The following is a 25,221-nucleotide window of genomic DNA, read 5'->3' on the forward strand; positions in this document are numbered from 1 at the left end:
ATCTCCCGCCTGCCTTACTCCACACTAACACCGATCCCTGCAGTGCCATCACCGCCTCGCACAAAGGCCGGGTTAGTAGCCACCCGTCTTCCGTTGCAGCAGCGACCAGCAAGGTCCCAGGGAGTTTCGGCAATGGATTAGGGCGCTCCGTGCCGTGGGGAGTGATTCGTGCTTGGCCTTTCGCAGGCCTATATAAACCCCAACAGTTGGGACGGGACCAGAAACCAAATTCCCGTCACCAACTCTCCCCTCGTTACCGCCGCCATGGAAAGCCTGGGTTCCCGAAACATTGCGGACTTGGGAAAATTCCCGATTCAACAACTCCCATCCCGGCTTGTTGTTCTTCAGAACCTGCCATTGCTCTTGGCCGGCGTTGCGTCCCTGGTATGCTGACCTGCCTGCTTCCCATGCTCCCGAAGTGGGCCGCTGATGTGTGCCATGGCAGATCGTTGTTAAGCTCATTGCCACGGCCGTGTACAATGTCTACTTCCACCCACTGAGTAAATGTGAGTTACTCGGGTGTCAAGATGGATCTCGGTCGAGTTAACGATCATCGGTAGTCCCAGGACCCAAGTATGCCAGTGTGAGCTCTCTGGTCTGGTGGTCCATCGGCTTCGGAGGTCGCATTGAACGATGGACCCAAAGGCAACACGAAAGGTACGGCGAGGTTGTCCGGCTGGGCCCCGACCGACTCAGCTACATCAGCCCCCAAGCCTGGAAGGACATCTACGGCCACCGGACGGGCGGGCGCAAGGAGAACGGCAAGGACACGCGCTTCTACGAACCGGATCTGAACGGCGAGCGCCACCTGGTCTCTGAGGGCGACATACAGGAGCACGGGGCGGTGCGGCGCATCTTCTCCAACGCCTTCAGCGACCGGGCGCTGAAGCTGCAGGAGCCACTGATCAAGGGGTACGCGGACCAGATGGTCGCCAACATGTACCGCACGATCAAGGCGGACGCGGCGGGCAAGCTGGGCATGGTCAAGCTGTACAACTGCGCGACGTTCGACATCACGGGCGACCTGACGTTCGGCGAGCCGCTCGGGCTGCTGGAGCAGAGCGAGTACACGCCGTGGGTCAAGGCCGTGTACGGCAACATCAAGGCGCAGCACATGACGCGCATGCGGCTGGAGTACCCGCTGCTGGGCAAGCTTTGCAGCCTGTGGCTGCCGCGCGGGCTGGGCGAGCAGATGATGCTGCACTTCCGGCACGCGTACGCCCGCGTCGACCGGCGGCTGGAGAAGGGCGTCAACGGCAAGCCCGACATCTGGAGCCTGGTGCTGGAGAAGCACAAGGGCCGGCTCAGCGTCGGCAAGATGCACGCCAACTCGTCGCTGTTCATGATCGCGGGCACCGAGACCACGGCCACGCTGCTCAGCGGGCTGACCTACTACCTCCTGCGCAACCGCGACAAGATGGACCGGGCGGCGGGCGAGGTGCGGGCGCTGGCCGAGGACGAGCTCACGGTCGAGCGGCTGCCGCGGCTGCCATACCTGAACGCGTGCTTCGAGGAGGCGCTGAGGATGTACCCGCCCGTGCCCATTGGCCTGCCGCGCGAGACGCCGGCGGGCGGCAACGTCATCTGCGGCGAGTGGGTGCCCGAAAAGGTATGTGTTGCCCTTGGCAGCGCTGGCGATGCTGACCTGTGTAGACGCGGCTGTCGGTGCACAACTGGTCGGCTTACCGGTCGCCGCGCAACTTCAAGGACCCCGACGCCTTCGTGCCGGAGCGCTGGCTGCCGGACACGGGCTACGACGGCGACCGCAAGGAGGTGCTGCAGCCCTTCTCGTTCGGGCCGCGCAACTGCCTGGGCAAAAAGTGAGATCCCCCTTCCTCCTTCTCCCCGTGGCGACGCTGACGTCGACAGCCTGGCGTACCACGAGATGCGCATCATCATGGCCAAGGTGCTGTGGCACTTTGAGCTGGAGCTGTGCGGCGAGAGCGCCGACTGGGCGGACCAGGACATCTACACGCTGTGGCAAAAGCCGGAGCTCTGGGTGACGGCCAAGCCCATCCGTTGAGCGGCAGACGCGCACATGCAGGCGGTGGACGCACGGTCGGGGATGCTTGTTGGTTTCGGCAGGCGGTAGGGATGTAGTTTAGATGAAATGCAGATGCTTGGTTTCAGCAAGCTTGTTGTTGCAGCGTCGTTGTCGTGTCACGGCGTTGGTGTCACTCGCCGCACGTGGGGGTGAGACGCCCGACTCATGTGCGCCGGCGGGCGGTGCGGCATGACTCGTGCGGGCGCGCGGGGGCGGGACTCAAGCTGAGCTATGACGCTCGTTGCGTTGCGACTGCGCGCGAAGAAATCCCATCATTGCTTGCTGCCTGCTACAACTCCGCGACCATCGCTCCGCTCCCTGAACCACTGCCGTCGCCTTTCCAAGCTCGCGGCCCGTCGTGTATCGCCGACTCCGCAATCTCGTTTCACTCGCCACCATAGGCCGCAAGCACAAGCCGCACCGCCAGCAGGCCCCCCAGGGCAAGCCCGGCAAAGACAAGAATCCGAACCGCGGGAAGCCTGGACGAGCTGGGCGTGGCTGGAGAATGGGCCAGGACGAAAGCTCCGTCGTGGACGAGAGCGTGCCGCCCTCGACCCTCGACTCCCGCTCCCTCGACGGCATCGCAAAGTACATTCGCGATGGCCGCGCCAAGCGCGTCGTCTTCATGGTCCGCCTCTCTCTCTCTCCCCCTCCCGAATAAATACGCCCAACCACCGCCGGCTAACAGACACGCCCATGCCCAGGTCGGCGCCGGCATCAGCACCTCCGCGGGCATCCCCGACTTCCGCAGCCCGGACACCGGCCTCTACGCCAACCTCGCGCGGCTGAACCTGCCCTACGCCGAGGCCGTCTTCGACATCTCCTACTTCCGCAACAACCCACTGCCCTTCTACACCCTCGCCCACGAGCTGTACCCGGGCAAGTACCGGCCCACCATCACCCACTCGTTCATGCGTCTCGTGCACGACAAGGGCCTCCTCCACAAGCTCTTCACCCAGAACATCGACTGCCTCGAGCGCGAGGCCGGCGTGCCGGGCGACGCCATCGTCGAGGCCCACGGCAGCTTCGCCGGCCAGGCCTGCATCGACTGCGGCCAGGACTACCCGGACGACGCCATGAGGGAGCACATCCGCAGCATGGAGCCGCCGCGCTGCCGGCGGGAGGGCTGCGACGGCCTCGTCAAGCCCAAGATCGTCTTCTTCGGCGAGCAGCTGCCGGCCGCCTTCTTCGACGCGCGCGACGCGCCGGCCGAGGCCGACCTGTGCGTCGTCATGGGCACCAGCCTCAGCGTGCAGCCCTTCGCCAGCCTGCCCAACTTCGTCGGGGACGCCTGCCCGCGCGTGCTCATCAACAAGGAGCAGGTCGGCTCCCTCGGCGCCCGCCCCGACGACGTCCTGCTGCTGGACGACTGCGACGCGGGCGTGCGCCGGCTGGCCGAGGCTTGCGGCTGGCTCGACGAGCTGGAGGCGCTCTGGGCCCGGACGGCGCCCAAGGCTGCTGCGGACTCGGGCAAGAAGGAGCCGCCGCGGACCAAGGACGAGGCCGTCGAGGACGAGGTCGAGCGGCTGAGCAGGCAGGTCGACCACATGCTCAAGCTGGCCGACAACCAGCACAGGTGGCTGGAGAACCACGTCGAAAAGAAGGCGGGAACCGCCCGCACCACCGCCGGCCCTCCTCCTCCTCCCGGTGCCGAACCTGAACCCGAAAAGGAAGTCGCCGCCGCGCCCGACTTGGGCAACGTGGCGGACGACGGCGAGAGCAGGGTCGAGAGCGCGGGCGATATCAGACCCGACGCCACGCCAAAGGTGCCGCGCGACCAGCATAATGGCAGTTTGGCGCACGTTTTTTCGCATATTGCGAATAAGCCGTCGCTGTAGGGGGATGAAGCTTGTGCGAGGAATTGAGCCCGTGACGATGCTCGGGTGGGATGGGTGAATCCGTTGGCCTGAATGTGGTAGATGTGAGTATTGGATGCGGATGTGTGTTTGGCTGGTTGTTGGACTTAATTGCTCGCGCAGGAAGAGTGCATGAGTGTATAGAATCATGCCCACGCTCTGTTTTGTCTCCCGCCTCAGTCGGTGCGGCCCACCAGCACGCCTATCGGCACCACACCAATGTCTTTCCACGTGGACAATTGATGCAGATGTCCCGATGTAGATGCGAATTTCAACCCATACAGACTTATATACGATCACGTCCAGATAGAATTTCACGACCTATTTAATTTTCAACCCGCTGTCGCACGTTACTGGCAGATAGTCTTGCAACCCGTCGGTTGGAGCGTCCATGCACATTCTAAAGACTGCCGAGACACGGCGAGGGTTCGCACGCCGATAGAGGCCAGCGGTCGGGTGGTTTTCCGCCAGAGAGTCACAAAGCCATGCAGCTCACGTCACGTAGGGCTTCTACTCTAAACCAACGCTCGCGAACCGAATACCCGGAAGTACCTGCTGCAACGGTGACGCCACTCGTCGGTAACCCAAAGAAGGTCTGCGGCGACGACGAGTGAATGCATTTCATCCCCGCCGATGCCCGGCCCCGCGTCACCGCAGTACTCACCTACGGAGCGGGCACAGCCGTCGAACACCGAGCCCAATCTCGACATGACGCTGCGCAAACAAGCCGATCTGGCTCACCGCCACCGCCGACACCGCTCCTCAAACACCCTCCTCCCAAAAAAAGGTCGACAGTCGAAGTGCCTTGTCTTATCTGATGATCAACGACAACGATCAGTCAGCCGCGGCCCGCCCGCCGTCCGCCTGCGAGTGGCTGTCGTGCATGCGGGTTATCCGAGCCGTCCCTTTCCACGACTTCCCAAAGTGGGGTAAGCCCATGCAATCAACCGCAATGGCGCAACCCAGCCGCTGACATCTGACCCCGCCCCCCTTCGGCAGGAGACGCCGAGGGCGGAGCGTGTTAAACGGCGACCATCTTGTTCCACACGAAGAATCATAAAACATGGGCGCCCTCTGATGGCCTTGTCTCCCAATCGAGCTGGACATCGACCGCCCAGCTTTTCCGACACTTTCTGTCTGGAAACCCCGAAGTTGGTACCAAGTTGGACTTGAGCTTCGGCACATTTCGTACCTGATTCTCGCTCATTGTTGCTACTTGCCGCTTCTGCACACCATCACCGCCAAGCCCCGCCATCGATCCAAAGAGTTAATCTTGCAACGATGGGCAACGACACGGAAATCTCAGGCGTCGCCGCGGCCGCCACAGCTACGACCGACCAAGCAACCACCGACGGTAGTAGCGTCATCGTCGAACAAGACCCATCTGCCGCGCCACCGGATGGCGGATACGGCTGGGTGTGCGTAGGTTGCGTCTTCTTCTTGAACGCCTGCACGTGGGGCATAGCAGCCGTAAGTGAGATCAAGATATTCCGTCCATCTATCCATGTAGCAGCAGCCAGCAACAACCTCGAACTTTCCCCTTCCGACCTTCCAATACAACATCCTTCCGAGCCCCTCGACCGCCACACCTACTCACACATCTAACACCAAAAAAAAAAAAAAAAAAAAAGACCTACGGCGTCTTCCTCTCCCACTACCTCACCTCGGCCACGCACCCCACCGCCACCCCGCTCGACTACGCCTTCATCGGCGGCCTCCAATTCGGCTGCGCCCTCTCCCTCGCCACGCCCATCACCGTCCTCACGCGGCGGTACGGCATCCACGCGCCCATGCTCTTCGGCACCTTCGTCCAAACCGGCGGCTACCTCCTCGCCTCCTTCGCCTCCTCCTCGTCCATCTGGCAGCTCTACCTCACCCAAGGCGCCCTCGTCGGCGCCGGCATCGGCCTCGCCTACCTGCCCTCGGCCGCCGTCACGTCGCAGTGGTTCGCGGCGCGGCGCTCGCTCGCCAACGGCATCGTGTCGGCGGGGTCCGGCGTGGGGGGCATCGCGTTTTCGTTCGCGTCGGCGCGCGTCATCGACGCCGCCGGGACGGCGTGGGCGCTGCGGATGCTGGCGATCGCGTCGGGCGCCGTCAACCTCGTCGCCATCGCGTTGGTTCGGGGGCGCAACGAGGCGGTGCACGCAAGGATACGCGGGTTCGACGCGGCGTTGTTGCGGAGGGAGAAGGTCGTCCTGCTGCTCGGCTGGGCTTTTGCGAGCATGCTGGGGTATATGACGCTGCTGTATAGCTTGTCGGCGTTCGGCCGCGACGTGCTGGGGCTGGGGGATGGCCGGGCGGCGGCCGTGACGGCGTTTTTGAATCTGGGGACGGCCGTGGGCAGGCCGGCGTTGGGGTGGGCGAGCGATCGGTTCGGCAGGGTCGAGGTCGCGGGCGGGGCGACGGCGGCGTGTGCGGTGCTGGTGTTTGCGGTTTGGGTCCCCGCGGCGTCGTACGGGGTGTTGGTTTTCTTTGCTGTTGTCAGCGGCGCGATTTTGGGGGTGTTGTGGATGGTGAGTTGTTGTTGTTGTTGTTGTTGTTGTTGCTGCCCCGAATTGACCTTCTTTCGATGCGGCGGTGCTAACTGTTCTTGGTATTGTTCAGACCATCTCGCCGCTCTGCGTCGAGGTTGCCGGATTGAAGGATCTCAACTCCATGTTGTCACTGGCTTGGGCGTCGACCGTTTTGCCTTGCACTTGTACGTTTGTTGTTGTTGGAAGGAAAGAAGGAAAACAAAAAGTTACCACTCGCGGGCGTTGCGAACGGAAGATGATGAGCTGAAACTCCTTTTTCCTGTTTTTAGTTTCCGAAGTCATCGCGCTCAAGATCCGCCGGCCTGACGCGGATCGGCCGTACCTATACCCTCAGATATACTCGGGTGTCGCCTATGCCGTTGCGGCCGCCATCATGTTCCGCCTCTGGCAGGTGCAACGCAGGAAAGACCCGGCGGGGTGTAGGTGCAGTGGGGTATAGGGGGGAAGGGGGAATGTTGCGCTGTGGGTTCATTTAATGATGACGGCGCCATCGGTCTTCAGAGGCAGTGCGCTCGGGAACATGAACGGAACGGAGGGTGGGCATGGTCCTATCTTCTCTTCAGTCGGGGCAGTCCACGCTACAAGGTCCACGGCACTTCCAAGTGGTACATTGTGCCAGGTGTAGAGATGATTGATTAGGAAGGTATATTAGTCGCTGACGCACACTAGATACAAGGAAGCTAGTTCGGCCGCAAATGATGCCAATACGTGGGTAGCTGAACGGAACCGGCGAAGTGATTCCCCACTGTTCAAAAAACGTACTGAGAGAGCGTTAGGCAAGGTTCCAGTCCGTCTCCGATATCACAGTGACTTACCGGGATGAAGAGATACGGCACGCGGCGCTCGTACTCTTTCCAAGCCTCGCCGTACCTTTCACGGCACCTCTCGATATCCCTCTTGGCGCGGTGGATGATCATGGCGGTGAAGAAGACGGAGTAGAACCAGGGAAACGGCGAGTTGAAGCCGGTAATCAGGCCCCACGAGAAGGCGAAGAACCAATCGCACGTGTAATGGATCTTGCGCGCCATGCCATCTGCAGAGAAGAGAGTTCGGGTCAGTTGCTCGCCACATTTATATCCGCGAAGAGAGGATGGACTTACACCAGCCATCGCACATGATGTTGTCGCCCGTCTTCGTTCGGATGACTTGCGGGTTCTTGACGTACTTCCACGGCAGCTGCGGAAACGTCTTGCGGTTAAGCGCGGTGCCGCGCTCCATGGCGCGGAACATGTTCTTCTGGCTATTACCCGTGTCCCACACCCAGTAGGCGAACAGGTAGGCGGCGAACCATACGACCAGGACGGCGCGGTTCCAGCGGTACTCGGACGGGTGGTGGTTGGCCAGGTAGATGGTGCAGTGGCAGTAGGTCAGCGGCACGCCGGCGAGGTTCCAGAAGATGAGCATGAAGCCCCACTTCTCGTAGTACATGTCCCAGCTCGTGATGATGAGCTCCTCGCCCTTGGCGCAGGCGTTCGCATACAGGGCGTGCGCCATGAGGATGAAACAGACCTCGCCGGACACGTAGCCCAGCTCTTCGTACTGCCGCAGCGCGGCGCCGAGCGACAGCAGGAACAGCGTGTACCACGGGATCCGCACCTCGAAGAACATCTTAAAGTCCAGCCAGCCCAGCAGCCGCGGATTCAGCTCGGCGCCCATGAAGAAGTCGTACACGACGTTGCCCGTCATGCGGTGCTGCGCGCCGCGCGCAACTGCGGATACGTACGCGGCCGCCGCCACCAGGAACCCGCTCAGGATGGCCACCGACATCAGCGGTCCGAACTCGTCGAGCAGCGTGTCCAGCTTAAACACCCCCGACACGTGCAGCGCCAGCGCCGCGCTCACGGTGATGTACCACGACCAGATGCCGGAGCAGTAGTACGGCAGCTGGGCGCCCAGGTGCGGCAGGTACTTGCCCTTGCCGTACACGCCCGGCAGGTACAGGTAGCCGAGCCCCTCGAGCACCAGGAAGGTCCAGTAGATGGCCCACGCCTTGGCGTGCGGGAACGCGTGCGTGTAGGCCAGGGACGCGACGTGCGCGGCGAAAGAGGGCAGCGATTGGCCGGCGGCGGGCAGCGGGAGCGCCCCGTCGTAGCAGATGGCCCCGACGTACATGTACCACATCAGCACCGGGAAGCCGACCATCATGGCGCTGACCCCCAGCGGCCCGCCGAACTCGTACCCGGCGTGCGAGTCTGTGTCGGCGGCGGCATCGATGGGGAGGGGTTTGGTTCTCGTTTGGCCTGATGTCCGTTGGGGTGGTGCTTCCCTGCGCTGCTTCGGCTCACTGGTCGAGGCGAGATGATGATGTCAGTGGATGCATGTTCGGCATCGAAACGATGTCTTTTTCCACGAACCTGTGGATTGCCATGATGCTTGCAGCTGGAAATGTCCTCTCCGAAAACCCAGACGTCCTGATCGGCTGCAAACAACATGGCGGCGGCCGCGGGAGATGTATGTACCCTCGGCCGGAGTCCGCGGGGTCCGTGGAGTCCGCGCGCCGCCCGTCCAAGGAGGTTTAGCCTCGGATTCGCTGTGTAGTTTAATTGCGCCCTTGGGCCGCTGCGCGATAAACAGCCGCTGGACGGGGTATTTGCGAGCGACCTGGCCGTCGATTGGTCGGGGTGTTTTGTCCGGTGGTGGTACAATGGTCAGTGCACCACACCATCATCAGACTTCAACGCCCAACTACAGACACGATTGGATGCGCTGGCAACGGTACCACTACTACTTCACCTGGCGAGCCGCGGAGATGAGCCTTATGGCCGAGGGTGAATGAGCGTGTTCAAGGAATGGTCACTCTCAGTTGTCCGCCTCTGCGCAGAGCACGGACCACATATTGCCATGGTGTGGTTATCTCAGATGAATTGAGCTCACCAGTCTCTACCTCATGGTGACTTTGCGCCGTACTCAATTTCAGGTGAGTCTAACGTTTGGGCATAATACATGTGCGTTTTTGAACTCGTTTACGTCCTAATACAATCCAGCTATACGGATAGTGTCGTCGGTGGTACTTACAGCGCTCAAATATTCTGTCACCTGCTGTATTGGTGTAGTTTCGTTACCCCGTAACTGAATAAAGCATTGCAGTCCGGAGAAACACATGGATTGGAATATTGTTCTACAGGGTCTTGGTTTACTGAAACGAGATGACCAGAATGAAGAGCCCTCAATTTGTGGACCAGTAATAACAATCGTAGAAACACTAATATCCATACTACTAAGCTGTTGAGGGAGACGAGGCACACCGCCTAATTGAAGTATTTCGATAAACATTGTCTCTTTTCTGTTCAAGTCATGCTTGAGGCCAGTTCCAGCCATGAACACCAGCAAAGGCAACCCCGCCCTACTGCCTACCTGGCTCATTGAAGAAACGATGTGATGGCGGCAAATCTCAAAAGGTGGGGTGATCGGTGCACATCACCGCGTTCAGAAAGACAGCCGACGGGCCCGAGTCGGCGGAAGCGGAGGAGATCCACCACAAAATCGAGACCAATTCTCGTCGCGCCCCCCTAAAGACCATGTTGTCTGACCGTCCCGACGCCGCGCAAGCGGAGCACCACAGCTCCGATGAATCCCTCCTCGGCCGCCATCTGGAGGTGGACGTACGTCGCGAACACTGCCATCCCGCCCATGCGCTGCTGACCCAACCATCCTCAGGACGCCGACTCGGCCCTAGGAGACGACGAAGATGCTGACTCGTAAGGATGATCCCGTCCCGAGACCGGTCCGCCTCGTTGATGATCGGCGCAGGGCCTTTACGTCTGCCGCGAGCAAGGCGGTCGAATCGCGATTCGAGAACGGGCGTCGATACCACGCCTACGACGACGGCAGTGCGTACCCACACACCTCCACACCTCCCACCACCACCACCAGCCTGACCCCCAACCCACAAACCCCAGCCTACAACCTCCCCAACGACGAGCTCGAGCAAGAGCGCCTCGACCTCCAGCACATCATGTGGCTCATGACGCACCACAACGCCCTCCACCTCTCCCCCATCTCGCCGCAACACACCCACCGCGTCCTCGACGTCGGCACCGGCACCGGCGCGTGGGCAATCGCCTTCGCCGAGCGCCACCCATCCGCGCGCGTCGTCGGCACCGACCTGTCGCCCGTGCAACCCGCCTTCGCGCCGGCCAACTGCGAGTTCCTGGTCGACAACGCCGAGCGCGACTGGGCCTTCTTCGACGAGTACGACCGCGGCGGGAGCAAGAAGAAGTTCGACTTCGTCCACGCGCGCATGCTGTGCATGGGCGTGCACGACTGGCCGAGGTTCCTGCGGCAGTGCTGGGACAACCTGGCGCCCGGCGGCTGGCTCGAGTTGCGGGAGATCACGTTTCCGTGGGCGACGGTCGACGACGACGACGACGACGGTGGTGGTGGTGGTGCGGGAAACGACTCGTCGTCGGCGCTGTTGAGGTGGTCCGAGGACGTGAGGAGGGGCGCGGCGAGGGCCGGCATCGACACCACCGCCTGCCGCGTCTTCGACACGCATCTGCGCGCGCTCGGGTTCGTGGATATCCGCAAGGAGCGGCCGGCGTGGCCGTTGGGCGAGTGGCCGCGCGGGCGGAGGGAGAAGTTGCTGGGCAGGTACGCGCTGAGGAACCTGGAGACTGGGCTGGAAGCCATTTCCACCGCCGTGTTTAGCAGGTACCTGGGGATGAGCAGGGAGAGTATAGAGCTCAGTCTTATGGAGGCGAGGAGGGATCTGCATGATCCGACCATGCACCATTATGCGCCGCTGTAAGCTTGATGGGTTGGTGGTGTGTTTTGCGTTGCAGCGTTTGGCTGATTGCTGCTGCAGGTATGTGTACTCTTGCCGAAAGCCCGTGGGCCCAGAGAGCCGGCCGGAAGACGCTTGAGAGACGATGATTTCGATGGTTTCTGTCGGTTGATTATCGTGTGCTTCCGGAACCTCCAACGTAGGAGGGCCTGGAAACTTACAGCTGTATCGGGTCATCTTTTTTTTGATAGTCTATGATGGGGCTGGACTACTCTGAAATATACGTGGTGAGATGGCCCTTTAATCCGCAAATGTTTCAATAACAAGCTGAAGTGATCTTACATGGAAGCATCCAATACCACATTTGACTTTAATCTTGCAACCTACCGATTCTATGGTTATTTTGAAGGATTTTCACGGCATAAGAGGACACTATTTGCTGGCTTCATCAGGTCTGTTTGTTTAAAGTGGGATCGGAAAAGTTTCCGCGCTCCATCAACAGTACAGAAGGCTGCTAGTAAAACCCCACCAGAATAGCGTTCATCATATTTGTCCTCAGTCCAAGAGCAAGACAATATCAGCCCAGGATGGCCGTCGGACGCTTCCACAGCTTAGAATTGGATGATGGAGGCTATAACTTTGCAACGATGTCTACGTTCACTACTCCCGCAGTCATTTCTAGCCGCTGCGCTCATGCTCAAGGGCGAACTCGGCTACCGATCCACTGCGCTAGTCTCAAGCTTGACACTGCTCATGCCCCTGACTTGATGCAGCCGAAATGGAAAGCGGAAGCTTGAATATCAAGCTACGGCGATAGACGGACTACTCCGCCTTGAGACCTACAAATACCTCACGATCCATCGTCCTCACAACGGAACGATAGACTAGAGACTGCGACACATGGCATGACTGTCTGCTCCGGTCGTGGCGAGGCCGAGGTCGAGGGCGAGGGCTGGGCCATGGGAAGCGAGGGCGGAGGGCGTTGGGGATCCACCCCGTTGCGCGGAGCTTCTGCCAGCGTCGGCGGCCACTGATCGGGCTGGACATCGCTGGCTAAACATTAAGAGGGAAGGAAGAGAGCTGCACACTACTCCTGGTGGTGGTGGTGGTGGTGGTGGCGGGAAGGGGGGCATGGGAGAGGGTGGTTGGAGGAGCAGGGGCGTGGGCAAGGGCAAGAGCAAGAGGGGACTTGGAGAAGGCGAAGGGGAGGTGACGGCGCATGTGGAGAGGGTTTGGGGGTTAAGAGAGGGAGGGAGGGAGGAGGCAGAGAGATGGGGTTTTGGTGAGAAGAGGTAAGGACCTATATGTTGATGGCTTCAGTTGCAATGCTATACGCGCACTTGCTTGTTTTCCGCGCTGCCGTGGCGAGAGATTGAGCTTGTTGTGTGGTGATTTGGGAAGGTGTTTCTCCCCCTCGTGATCTTATGTATATAACACTTCTTGCAGATCGTAGCGTTTTTCTCCGAAATATAATGGTTTATGCGTCGTGCACTACACCAAGCCACTATAAGGGTCTCACTGAGGGAAAGTGACGGGTGGGAAGGACAACATAATTCATTGGCGCGTACAACAAACAAACATACGTACTTGATGTCCGTAGCACAAGATGTTTCACTAGCTTCTCCTGACATGTGCCAGGTGTGTGGCATCACTTCAAAAATGCTGGCAGTTGCTTCATTTTAATGGTCTTGCGGAGACACGGACACTAAGTCACTGTCGAGTAGATGGTGATTTAGTCTAAATGGGATTTTAGTTATGGCTGTCCATGTACTTAATGGTCGTTTATCTGTTGACAACTTCTTGCCTGAACACGAGTGGCCACATATACACCCCATACCGACAATTCCACACTTTGGATGGGCCAAGATGTGTAGAGAACAAAGTCATTGGTATCCATTCCGCTGGTATCCTTTACAGATTATCGGTAAATGTATCGAAGTGATTTTAGTAACCTCGAGAAGGTGTTTGGTATAGTAGAGTATTTTGAACTTCAAATTGTTCTTGTAGAGTGGTGTGTGCGCACCGCCGTCTGGTTTGAAATTTTGTGTGAATTCCAGGATTGTAGGAGTGTGGTGTTAATAATGGAACTCCAGCATGGCAGGAGGCTACTCCACGAGTGCGCATCTTGTGCTTGGGTATTGTGGGCTCGTGGAGCTGTGAGCCTATCTCAAAATCTCAAAATTGAAGTTCAGATTCTACCGGTGTATGTTGATGAATGACAATATCACAAGACCGGATTTTACACACCAAAAAGACCGGTCAATATGGGACCCAGCTAGCAGTTGCCACACTCGCCAGATACGAGCCTGGTCTCACATCTTGCGAGGTCGAATTTGTGTGGGGTGAAAGTGCATTGCGGCAGCTTTGGGACTGGTGGACTGTAGTGGCCGCAGTCGTTGAACCGCTCCCGGATCCAGTTACAAGTGCACTCGGTAACCGACATTGTGGGGCGTGTCAAACTCAGGAGAGCGGATGTGTCGTGTATTGGATAGGCGTCGTGTGTCTTGAGGTAGATTGCTGCATTACGCGCAGTGGGTATGCTATAAATACTGGAGGCGCCAGAGAACCCGGCTTCGCTCCACTGGTAAGCCAACTCGCATTTAGACACGATGAGGGGTCATCAGCTGTAGAAGGTCTATGTTGCGACTTGCAAAGCATGCCTAATCACCTCTTAACAGGTAATCAAGGTACCACGACAGAAGCGAACACGGCTGTAAGTACCGTCAGCCTATAGGTGAACATGTATGGCTCCATCAGACCTCGTGCATGTATTGTCAGGACAGACAAAGGCCTAGAATGTAGTCGGTGAAAGGTAGAATGTGGGGCGGCAAGCTGTTAAAGACATAAACAAGACGTGTCTCTCACTGAGGAATGTTCGTGGTGGAGAGAACGACTACGTATAAGAGTGGAATCCAATTTGTATGTACCCTCCGCTCACGCTTGCGTCATGACTGTGGGTGGGGTGACGTGGGTTGTTGTTGCATGACCCAATGGGAAGTGTGGTCGGAAAGAAGAACACGTCGACGGGCTGCGGGGCGCCTATTTTGTACGGGTGCTTTGTATATTGAATGGCTGGCTCGGCATGCTTGTTCCGACGACGCAGCAACGAACATCCGTGGCCCGGGTTTCACGGCAGCCCGGGGGTTGCTTGGCCAGGGAATCCGAGATGACGGGATGCTGGGATACGAATGCGAGGGAGCACAACGAGCACCAATGGCCGAAAAGAGATTACGCACCTGCAGATCGTCCAGCCAAGACGAGTTCCAGTCCCCTTGGCTGCAGGCGATTCAAGGCACTTCTACTTTGCGGACGGCCTGAGTCAATCACTATACACGCATGCGGTAAGGAGAGACCAACACCGGAAGGCAGCCTCCCCTTTCCCGGCACGAAGTCGCGACCCGACGAGCGATCGGCAGGCGGGACCCACGGTGCCAACGCCGTCGCGTGCGGGACCGTACCTGCCAGCCAATCAGCGCCAGTGCACTACGAGGACCCGCGTGCAACCCGCGCGCGGACATCTCTCCAGCTAACCCTTAGCCTGTCTGAAACGACGATCGACGGTTTGTGCAAGCGGGAGGGCTCTGATCCGGCTCCCGCGTGCGCCGTTGTTTCGGCTGCTACGGGGTCGTTGCGGGCCGTATATATAAAACGTGGGAGAAGCAGTCTTTAATCCAGAACCGATCTACGCTTCCTCTTCCGGAGGCCTACTTGCAAACATGGTCTTCGACGTCATTTCCACCAGCACCGATAGCAGCACCCTCCAGTTGGGGTCGCTGCTCTTCGCCGGCTTCGTTATCATTGTTTCTGTCTTCAGCTACTACGCAAAGGAGGAACGGCCGTATCCCGGCTTCAAGCTCGTCGGGAAGGAACCAGGAGAATGGACCAATGCAAAGGCCAAAGCACGCTTTGTCCAGAGCGCTGTCCAGATCATGAAGCGGGGCATGGATGAAGTAAGTACCCGTACAAGTTGCAAGAAATGCGCCCTTTTAACCTTGGTCCAGTGCAAGGGGAAAGTGTTTCAGGTCATCGGTAGCAACGGGCCTGTCATCATCATTCCTCCTTCCTTTGCGGACGAGCTTCGGAACAACGAGCACCTCTCACTGACCGGCTTCGGCGAAAGGGTCAGTCAAGCAGTCTCCAACCGTTGCTCCCACTAAACCATCCCGCTCAGAATTTCTTTCCCACCTACCCGGGTCTTGAGGTGTTCGGACACGGCATTGGCGAGGATCACATCTTCCACGATGTCGTCCGCAAAAACCTCACTCAAGCCCTCGGTACGCTCTACACTACCCAGTCAGCACTTACGCTAACACTCGCAGGCGGAATGACGGCCAGCCTATCCGAAGAAGCCACAAAAGTCATCGGCGAACTTATCCCCCCCGCAAAAGGTAAGCTCTTCGAGGGACATCCAACACGGCAGAAGAAGCTGACGAAAGAAACAGACTGGACCCCGATGCAATTCGCCCACATATCCCCCATGCTCGCGGCGCGGCTCTCGGCCAAAGTCTTCCTCGGCGAGCCCATCTGCCACAACCCAGCCTGGCTCGCCATCTCGATCCGCTACACGGTCGACGCCTTCAGCGCGGCCAAGCGGCTGCGCACCTTCGCGCCGTGGGTGCGGCCTTTCGTCTACCCCTTCCTCTCGGAGCTGCGCGTGGCGCAGGACCACATCGCGCAGGCGCGCAGCATCATCGAGCCCGAGGTGGCGGCGCGGCGCGCCGCCCGCCGCGCTGCCGCGCTGGCGGGGACCAAGACCAAGTCGACGGACGCCATCGGCTGGTTCGAGGACGTGGCGGCGGGGCGGCCGTTCGACGTCGTGTACGCGCAGCTGCTGCTGTCCGTCGTCGCCATCCACACGACGTCGCTCACCATCACGACGCTGCTGTACGACCTGACGGCGAACCCGCGGTATATTTCTCTCTTGCGCGACGAGATTGCGCGGGTGCTTGGGGAGGACGGCGGGTGGAAGAAGACCAGCCTGTACAAGATGAAGCTGCTGGACAGCTGCATGAAGGAGAGCCAGCGCGTGCACGTCCTCGGCGCCAGTAAGTCGTCGTGCCCCTCTTCCTTTTCCCGCCGAGCCTTGTTGCCTTTTGTCGTCGTGCTCCGTGTGCTGATGATGGGGGGGAAAACAAAACAGACGTCATGACCCGCCGCGTCGAACAGGCCGTCACCCTCTCCGACGGCACCCGGCTGCCCAAGGGCTCCCACATCGCCATGCCGACCTTCCAGATGTACGACCCCCGACACTGGGGCCCCGACGCCGACAAGTTCGTCGGCCACCGCTTCTTGGACATGCGCAACGAGCCCGGCCAGGAGAACCGGTGGCAGTTCGTCACCACCAGCGCCGAGCACATGGGCTTCGGTCACGGTAAGTGTTGCTGTCGTGCGATTCTCTCGGTGCGTGTTTTCTGATGTTATTTGAATGTTCTAGGACAACATGCCTGCCCCGGCCGCTTCTTTGCCAGCAACGAGATCAAAATTGCTGTTGCGCATTTGCTGTTGAAGTACGACTGGAAGTTTGAGGGTGAGCAGCCGCGCAGCTTGACCGAGTCGGAGTATGTGCCGGATCCCAGCGCAAGGATTCTGTATAAGTCGAGGGAGCCGGAGATTGAGCTGTAGGTAGGATGTTTAGGGTATATATATCTGTTAATAGGGATTAGCATGATTGAGCCATGAGATAGTGAATCTGTCCCATTCGCACCCCGTCTTCCTTAAAGAACTGGAATGTACCGGTGCTTGAAGCATCCCTCTTTTTAAGAGACGAGCCACATATATGGCAATACTAAGCCTCTGTGGCTGACTTTTTCATTACGTGCGAGACACGCAATGGAAAGCTACATATTGATCCACTTGACCGGTCAGCGGCAAATTTAGCGGTTGATAGTTAAGATGGCGTCTAGATATCATCATCGGGTTCGAAAAACTGGACGTAACTCTATGCATTTACTTCAGCTATCCATAAACCGGTATAGTCGTGCGAAGGGAATGCAAGGCCAAAGTCATTGCAGACCAATATGCCCCGAGCTCGACCACATCGCTTCCCTTTACGGATCCTTCTTTCCTCGCCCGTCCACCGCCTCAACGGTCAAGCCTGCACCTTCCGTCACGCCCTCAACAATCTCCTCGACAGTCCTCCCGCTCTCCCTCGCAACACGCACCAGCTTCCTTTCCTCAACATACTTCCTACAGTTCTCCCTCCCCTTGTCCAGATCCACGAACCAAATGACAACGCTCGCGGCGGCGCACAGGGCGACCAAGAACGGGAAACCCAGCCAGTTGTTGTTGGTTTTGTTGACGATGGCCTGGACGACGTTGGGGCCGATGATGGAGCTGGCGCGGTTGGTGATGCCGTAGAGGCCGAAGAACATGTTCTCGTAGCCGCGCGGGGTGACCTCGCTCATCATGGTCTGGGCGTAGGCGTAGTAGGGGGCCTGGAAGAGGCCGAAGGCGACGTTGTACAGCCAGAAGTCGTAGAGGCGGTGGTAGCCGACGCGCGCCGTCCACAGGCCCAGCATGCCGTAGAAGGGGATCAGCACCGAGAAGGCGTTGGTCACCATGAACATGCGCTTCGTGCTGATGCCGAAGTACCGCTGCACGTACCAGAAGGCGAAGGTGGAGAAGGTCGAGCAGACGGCTTGCGACAGGTTGAGGTAGGTGATTTGCAGGAAGCTGAATTGCACTTGTGAGGCTTGGATAATGCTAATAAGCGCGCCCGTCGTGTTGAGGCCGTCGGCGAGCAGGAAGAAGGCGACGAGGTAGGTGAAGGTTTGCGGCAGGTGGCGCACCTCTTTGAGGGCGAGGGCGACTTGCTTCCAGCCGATGGTGGCGTAGCTGGAGCCCTTGGGGAGCTTCGGGCCCGGGCGGCGCTGCTGGAAGATGAACCACCAGATGCCGAGGGCGATCCAGTAGGTGTTGGTCAGGAAGTGGGCCCAGTTGTTGGCGTAGTCGTTTCCTTGCAGGGGGAGCAGCACGCTCAGGTTGATGGCGAGGGTGAGGAGGTAGCCGATGTTGGAGTGGGCGGTGGAGATGTTGGACAGATGGTTCTTCTCCAGGCTCTCGATCTTGTCGTACTCGTCCTGGCTGATCCTGCCCTCCTTCAGGTCCTCCTCGCGGGCCTTCCTCACGTGCGGCATGTACCGGGCCAGGCGCGGAAACAGGGCGGCGTAGAAGACCAGGGTGGCGCCATAGGCGATATAGCTCACAACGAATAAAGCCATGGCCGTGTGCCATTGATCGGGGCCCTTGACGCTCATGAAGGCGTACTGGAAGACCCAGCAGATGACGGTCAGGACGAGCAGCAGCCAGCGGCCGAAGGAGCCGTAGTCGGCGGCGCTGCCGAGCCAGACGAACAGCAGCGTCATGACGGCGAAACAGAGGCCGTTGGCGATGAGCACGACCGAGGCAACGCTGCGGGTGCCGCTGCCCCACGGCACGACGCACGCGCCATCGCCGCAGTTGCCGGCGACGGGCGGCGAGACTTTGGGGTCGTGGCCGGCGGAAGTCAGGGCGGACTGGAATCTGGTGGGGTCAAGTCAGTGTGGGGACACAGGCGAGGTACCCGGCGAGACTTGCAGTGTCTGGCTGTAGGCGCCGGGGCCCACGCCGTTGTCGCCGTTGTAGTAGAGGTAGTAGGACCAGAGCTCCCTGCGCGTGGTGGTGGGCTGGTCAAAGGCGTCCTCGTCGGCCCCGAACAGCTGCTCGTACTGCTCGAGGTTGTCACGCAGCTTCTTGTCGTTGGCGTCGGTCATGGCGGGGGCTGGGGGCAGCAACGGCTCCAGCGACGGGCGGCGAGCGGACGACGAGGAGGCATGGCCGGACATGCAGCGGGGTCGCCAGATATGTAAGGTACGCGGGCGAGGGAAGCGAGGATGCACAGCTGGGCACTGGGTCCGGCGGGTGATGCTGTCGTGGAGTCGCCGGCGTCGATCGGTCGATAAGCCCCGCCCATGTCATTGCCCCCCGCGCCCCACTCCCGACCACATCACACCTCCTCCAACCGCTATCTCCTCACCACCTGCACCGCGTTCCATCAGAGCTATCATCCGACAACTGACTCGCCCGATCGCCCTCGCCGTCCGGTCGAGATAAGTCGCCACAGCTGGCCAGTCACATGCAGCCTGTCTCATTCCCTCTTCTGCTGCTGCACGCTTAGTCGGGCCCGGAGTTGCCATATAAGGTATCGCGTTGGACCCTGATACACTGCCTGATCATGGCTCCGGACGACGACCGCCTGCGACGCCTCATTGGCCGCTTGTTCATCGTCGGCTTCCACAGCCAAACGGCTGACGAAAACATCAAACGCCTGATCCGCGCTCCCTACTACGTCGGCCAGATCGTCCTGTTCCAACGCAATGTCCGCGACGCAAAACAGCTCCAAGCTCTCACAGCCGAGCTGCAGCAGATTGCCAAGGACGCCGGCCATGATCGCCCGCTCACCATCGCCATCGACCAGGAGAATGGTCTCGTTACGCGCATCACTCCTCCCATTACTGCCCAGCTGCCCGGCTCCATGACACTGGGCGCTGCTCGCTCCTCTGATGACGCCTACAATGTCGGCTGCGCTACGGCAAGAGCGCTGCGAGCCTTGGGAATCAACATGAACTACGGCCCCGTCTGCGATGTCAACAACAACCCTGAGAACCCCGTCATTGGCGTCCGCTCTTTCAGCGACGACCCCTACGCCGTTGCTCGCCTGGCTTCCGCGAACCTGAGCGGCCTGCGCGCCGAAGGCGTCATTCCATGCGTCAAGCATTTCCCCGGCCACGGCGACACCGCTGTAGACTCGCACTACGGCCTCCCCCTCATTCAAAAGAGCTGGACTGACATGGAGAAATGCGAGCTGGTGCCCTTTCGCCGTGCCGTCACTGAGAATGTCCCGGCCGTCATGACTGCCCACATCGTGCTCGGCGCCTCGAAACTACCCGCTACCCTGGATCCCGCCGTCCTGCGCACCCTACGAAACGACCTCAACTTCGCAGGCGTTATCGTGTCTGACTGCCTGGAAATGAATGCCATCCGTACTGAATGCGGCGGTACTATTCAAGGCTCCGTCACCGCCCTCAAGGCTGGCTGCGATGCCGTCATGATCTGCCATACCATTGACCTGCAAGTCGGCGCTCTCCATGCTGTTTTCGATGCCGCCAAGAAGGATCCGGACTTCGTGCGCCAACTTGAGCAGTCCTATGCCAGAGTCGGTTCCTTTAACGACGAGCGATATACCCGCTCTCAGAAACCCCTTGATCTTCCAACAATAAACAAGCAAAACTCCGAGCTTGCCTCGAAGGTGTATGCCTCAAGTACCACCGCCGTCCGCATGGAATCAGATGTCCTCCCCCTGACCAAGAGTCAACGTCTCGTCTTCATCTCGCCCGGAGAGAAACCTGTTGCCAGTGGTGTGGTCGAGTACGGCCAAGTCGAATCGCGTGGTCCATACACACCTCCTGGATTTGTCGACATACTGAAGACCCACAATCCTGGAATCCAAGGTTTTCGTTTCTACGAAGATGGATCAAACCTGGACGAGGTGCTCAAGGCCGCGAAGGCCGCAGACGCCGTCATTTTGGCCACCAGGAACGCGCGACTTGCACCGTATCAAAAAGACATGGCTCTCAAGTTAGCTGACGCTGTCAAAAAGCTGGTCGTAGTCGCCACATGCGATCCCTACGATTTCCTCTCCACCGAACGGATAAAAAACTATTTGGCAATCTACGAACCAACACCAGCCGCCTTCACTGCCACCGCCCACGTTCTCTTCGGCATCAAGAAAGCACAAGGCCATCTCCCCGTTGAGCAAAAGGCCCAATACGAGCACACCGTCCAAGCCTTCTCGCCCGAGCGAGACATGGATCAGGTCTGCGCCCTGTGGCATGAAGTGCTCCCAACATATCTAGTCTCCAAGCCGCGACTGGCAGACCTCCTGACCCGGCCGCGCAGCGCCCACTTCGTCGTCCGCCGCCACGACACCGTCGTCGGCTTCATGGCAACCCACACGGAGCCACCCCCTCCCAACGCATCCGCCCACGCCCCACCCAAAGGGCTCATCAGCGTCCTCATCGTCCACCCCTTCCAGCAAAAGCTCGGCATCGGCACCGCGCTCCTCGCGCACGCCCAGCACCGCCACTTCGGCGCCAGCAGCCCCACCCTCTCCATCGGCTCCTCGTTCCCGCGCTTCTTCCCCGCCCTCCCGCGCGACATCGCGCCGTCCAACCGATCCTTCTTCCTCCACCGCGGCTTCGCGCCCGGCACCCGCGACTCGCCCCACGCCCGCTCCGCCCGCTGCCGCGACCTCTGGATCGACCTCGTCGCCACCCACACCCCCGACCCGGACTCGTCGATGCGCATCGCCCGCGCCGGCTCGAAAGGCATCGCGTTCCGCCCGTGGACGGCCGCCGGCGAGGCCGAGTGCCTCGAGAAGCAGCGCCTGAACTTCGGCGCCTACTCCGGCTGGGTCGAAGGGTACGAGGCGCTGGCCAAAGCCGGCCTGCACGGCCAGGTCATGGTCGCGCACGACGACCGCCGCAAGAAACGCGAATCGGACCCCGCGGGCGAGCAAGTCGCCTGGACCATGATGCTGGCGCCCGGCACCCCCGTTTTCCTCCCTGATCTCGCCTTCCCGGAACTGCTGGGCGCGGAGCAGACGGGTTTGATCGCGTGCGTCGGCGTCGAGGCCGCGCGCAGGGATGCCGGCGTCGGGCTTGCGCTTGTTGCCGCCGCGCTCGAGGAGCTGCGCATGCGCGGCGTCGGCCGCTGCTTCGTCGATTGGGTCACGCTGGACGGCTGGTACGAGAAGGTCGGGCTGAGGACTTGGAGGGAGTATCTTAGCGTGGAGTGGAGGAGGGCGGGGAGTGGTGGTGGTGATGGGGGGAGTGATGGGGGCTCTGTGTGAGTCGTTGGATTGAGTGGGGGGGATTGTGGGTGGAGGTGGGGGGTCCAGGGTGTTGGAGATGTGTCGGTGCTGGTGCTGGTGTTGGTGTTCGATGTTCGAAGTTCGAAGTTCGATGTTCGATATTCGATTTCGAAGCAGAAAAAGAATGGGGAGGGAGGGCAGGGGATTTCTGTCCGGGAATGAGGGCGTGGTATCGTGATCTCCCCAGAGAGCCTCTATGCACAGTAATGTATGTATGTACGTGGTTGAAGCGGGAGAAAAGTCCAGCCATTTCGCCGGCAGAAAAGAAAGATAAAAAAAAAAAGGAATTACAAGCAAACAGTAGCCCAACAGAGCAGAGAAAAATTAAAGTCATCTTCATCTGTACGACCCGATGCCGACGCGCTCCTGTGTGTTCTGTCCTCCGCATGGCTTAAAGAACCGCCAGCATGTTTCTTTTTTTTTTCCCCCTTCGTCGAAAAAGCCTCCATCCTCGCTACGGGGAGTTTTTTTCCATTTTGCGCTACCAAATCAAACTCCCGACCCGTGCACAATATGACTGAAACCGTCGTTTCGTCGTTATTGTTCATGTACCCCGCAAATCATCAAGCAAATTGTCGCCCGACGACGAGGAGTCGTACATCCTCCGCATCCGCTCCCCCGAGCGCCGTTTTTGATGTCTGTCTAGGAAGTAGACGATGGCGCCGATCAGGGTGATGGCGAATGTTCCCGCGATCGCGGCGGCGACGATGGTTTTGGTGTCGCTCCATTCGGTGGAGCTGTCGTCGGAGGAGTCGGAGGAGCGTTTGGGGAGGATTGGGATTGGGAGCATTCTGTGCTTTGGCGTTTGAGTTTGCTCTTTATCTAGTGTCTGGTGTTGGAAGGAGGGGTGGTGTTTTTGTGGTCGTTGAGAAGGGAAGAAAAGGAATACGTAAGGGCGCTGCTGTTATTACTTCTGCGCGGGACAGCATCGTTAGGTATATATTAAGCCTCGGCCCAGGACAGGGATTGGCCAATTCGGTTGAAGCAGGGTACATTCGCGGCGGCAAGACGGGAAAGCGTCACGACGAATGATGCTGCTGGTAACCCCCCGGTGAAAGTGGGCCGTGCCCTCGTATTGGAATCCTTCCTGCCGCAGCAGTACCAGTTATGTTACGATCGTAGAGCTTTTTATAGAGTCGTTTGTCGAAAAGTATATACGGCGATGACTGGTTGACGATGATGCAGAATCAGAATGGATTTCGTGAGGTGGTGCTGCGGATGCTATCTGCGTTTGAAGTTGGTTGGACCGTTTGCGGTGTTGATGGATGGTCGTGCAGTTTGAAAGCCGTGTTACGACATTCTGCTCTATATATTGCAACTCAAGCCTGCTATTGGAGAGCTCCGAGCGAACAACATAACATGTGTTGTGTTGCCTACAGCACTCCTACTCCCTGCAACCAATCAGAACCTCCGCACGCCGCAATTACCCGACGCACACAAAGCCGCAGCACGTCGAGCCAAGAGATTGCTCGCACTGATTTCTAACTTTCGTTTCTGTCCATTAGAGAATTTTCAATCTGACTCTTGGATCAATTCATATACCGTCTCGTCTTCCATCTTCAAGTCATTCACTTCTAGATTTCAATGCGGGCCGCCAATGGAAATCACGGCAACAACGAGGTTTCAAAGCTTGTCGAAGAGTGCCGGATGGTACGGGGCAAGCGGGCATGAAAGGCACTGCAATGGCAAAGCGGAACAGCAGAAGCAAGTCGAGATACCAAGCAGCTACTAATACCATGCCCCGACGGCACATATCGCCCATCAGACCACGGTAGCTCCGGAGGAGGTGTCGAGTTGTTGCCGGTCATCCTCACGCATGGTCAAGCTCGTTGGAACTACTCAATAAGTGTCGATTCCGGCCGCGCGCGCGTCTGATGGCGAGCAGCCGCGTGTTTGAAGAGATCTAAAAGGTTCAAGTCACTCACCGACTACGTGTTCGCGGGGTGGGAATCCCAACCGAGTAGTCTGGCCGATGCCCGCAGTGTCGCTGTCCGCAGTGAGTACCTCGGCAGCAACAGCAGTAGCATCAAAAATAGCACACCGCTCGCAATGCATATATGGTTGTGGGGTGATTCGCAGCTACGTATATCTGGCGCAGCTTTTTGCAGCCCGACGACCGACCGCGGCAACGGGCTGCTCGCCCATCGAATCTGGCAAAGCTTTCCAAGCGACGCGACCCTCGCCAACCGTCTTTTTTTTCTCTTTCACCGCCATCGTTATCGACACCACTCTCGGAATGACTGCCTGCCGCATTCGCCGATGACGGCGCAGCACCGCGCCGTCGCTGACAAAGTGACGACTGCACAGTGTGCGCACAGCTTGGGTCGATGCCAACCAAGGCGAAAAAGATGGTGAGGGAGGGAACGGGGGACGGAGGTAGAGCCCGCTCACGACTGATGCAATTTCGCCCGTCCAATCCAAAGTCTTCGTTCGGCGCACATTCGGTCGTTCATGCATGGGGTGTGTTTGCTGCTGCGAGATGTACACGTGCAATGACTTCGGTCTGGTTTTGCAAAGCTCCTAGGTTCGTCGGGGATGTGGAAGTAGATATTGGACCTGTTTGACTTGGTATGTAGGTACATGACCATTCGTTGCGAAGGCGGCGTACGCGACATCTCCCGGGTGCCCGCCGCACGATCTAGGAACCCCTCACTTGCCATCCTATGGAAATCCGAAAGACTAAGCCGATAAACTTTCCTCATCCCCGATGGCGACTTGAGGTTAGCAGTTTGGCACCTACGCGCACGCGTAACAATATGCAGTCCCATACATTATTCACAAGATGTCCCTCCGGGACGTTGCGGCGTGCGGAGATTCTGATTGGCTGCGCGGTCGTGATCACCATCCGTTACATAGTCGCGAACAACACAGCGGGCTGCGAAAAGATTGCGCTTACCTATGTTGTCGCATAGAGATACAAATCCAAATGGGAAGGGGGCTTAGTCGTCTTGAAAGTGTCTTGTTGAGAACTCGCATTTACTTCCAGCTATTTACACCTGAACGAGGCACATCATCGACACTGAACTCTACTCTGGAAGGTCTTGTCTATCGCAGATCGTTTGTCTCTGGTGAGCAAAATTGAGGAGGAAACTGATCCAGAAGATTCGAAAAGCTGAGAACACGGTTACTGTTCTCCATGATTTGGTAACGAACAA

General features: G+C 58.9%; 6 protein-coding genes across 6 annotated transcripts; 4 read left to right on the forward strand and 2 right to left on the reverse strand.

The window, feature by feature from the left end:
- Positions 1 to 264: 264 nt before the first annotated feature.
- HST2_1 (Sir2 histone deacetylase Hst2) lies at positions 265 to 3,882 on the forward strand (the record flags this gene model as incomplete). Its single annotated transcript, XM_066772905.1, has 7 exons — positions 265 to 384; positions 446 to 506; positions 561 to 1,609; positions 1,654 to 1,820; positions 1,870 to 2,018; positions 2,446 to 2,672; positions 2,749 to 3,882. The coding sequence occupies 7 exons, from the start codon at positions 265 to 267 to the stop codon at positions 3,880 to 3,882; spliced, it is 2,907 nt and encodes a 968-aa protein (XP_066635472.1).
- Positions 3,883 to 7,183: 3,301 nt separating this feature from the next.
- On the reverse strand, positions 7,184 to 8,802 carry ERG4 (C-24(28) sterol reductase; the record flags this gene model as incomplete). Its single annotated transcript, XM_066772906.1, has 4 exons — positions 7,184 to 7,195; positions 7,250 to 7,467; positions 7,535 to 8,718; positions 8,789 to 8,802. The coding sequence occupies 4 exons, from the start codon at positions 8,800 to 8,802 to the stop codon at positions 7,184 to 7,186; spliced, it is 1,428 nt and encodes a 475-aa protein (XP_066635473.1).
- A 1,320-nt stretch (positions 8,803 to 10,122) lies between these two features.
- SLS55_001413 (uncharacterized protein) lies at positions 10,123 to 11,181 on the forward strand (the record flags this gene model as incomplete). Its single annotated transcript, XM_066772907.1, has 1 exon — positions 10,123 to 11,181. One exon carries the CDS (start codon positions 10,123 to 10,125, stop codon positions 11,179 to 11,181), a length of 1,059 nt encoding a protein of 352 aa, XP_066635474.1.
- A 3,692-nt stretch (positions 11,182 to 14,873) lies between these two features.
- SLS55_001414 (uncharacterized protein) lies at positions 14,874 to 16,779 on the forward strand (the record flags this gene model as incomplete). The annotated part of the gene is made up of 4 exons (XM_066772908.1): positions 14,874 to 15,107; positions 15,329 to 16,202; positions 16,298 to 16,528; positions 16,592 to 16,779. The coding sequence occupies 4 exons, from the start codon at positions 14,874 to 14,876 to the stop codon at positions 16,777 to 16,779; spliced, it is 1,527 nt and encodes a 508-aa protein (XP_066635475.1).
- Positions 16,780 to 17,204: 425 nt separating this feature from the next.
- Positions 17,205 to 18,908, reverse strand: SLS55_001415 (uncharacterized protein; the record flags this gene model as incomplete). The annotated part of the gene is made up of 2 exons (XM_066772909.1): positions 17,205 to 18,678; positions 18,706 to 18,908. The coding sequence occupies 2 exons, from the start codon at positions 18,906 to 18,908 to the stop codon at positions 17,205 to 17,207; spliced, it is 1,677 nt and encodes a 558-aa protein (XP_066635476.1).
- Positions 18,909 to 19,369: 461 nt separating this feature from the next.
- SLS55_001416 (uncharacterized protein) lies at positions 19,370 to 22,045 on the forward strand (the record flags this gene model as incomplete). The annotated part of the gene is made up of 1 exon (XM_066772910.1): positions 19,370 to 22,045. The coding sequence occupies one exon, from the start codon at positions 19,370 to 19,372 to the stop codon at positions 22,043 to 22,045; it is 2,676 nt and encodes an 891-aa protein (XP_066635477.1).
- Between the last annotated feature and the right edge of the window lie 3,176 nt (positions 22,046 to 25,221).

Source organism: Diplodia seriata, assembly GCF_021436955.1.
Source record: "Diplodia seriata strain FDS-637 chromosome Unknown scaffold_2, whole genome shotgun sequence".
NCBI classification, from domain to species: domain Eukaryota; kingdom Fungi; phylum Ascomycota; class Dothideomycetes; order Botryosphaeriales; family Botryosphaeriaceae; genus Diplodia; species Diplodia seriata.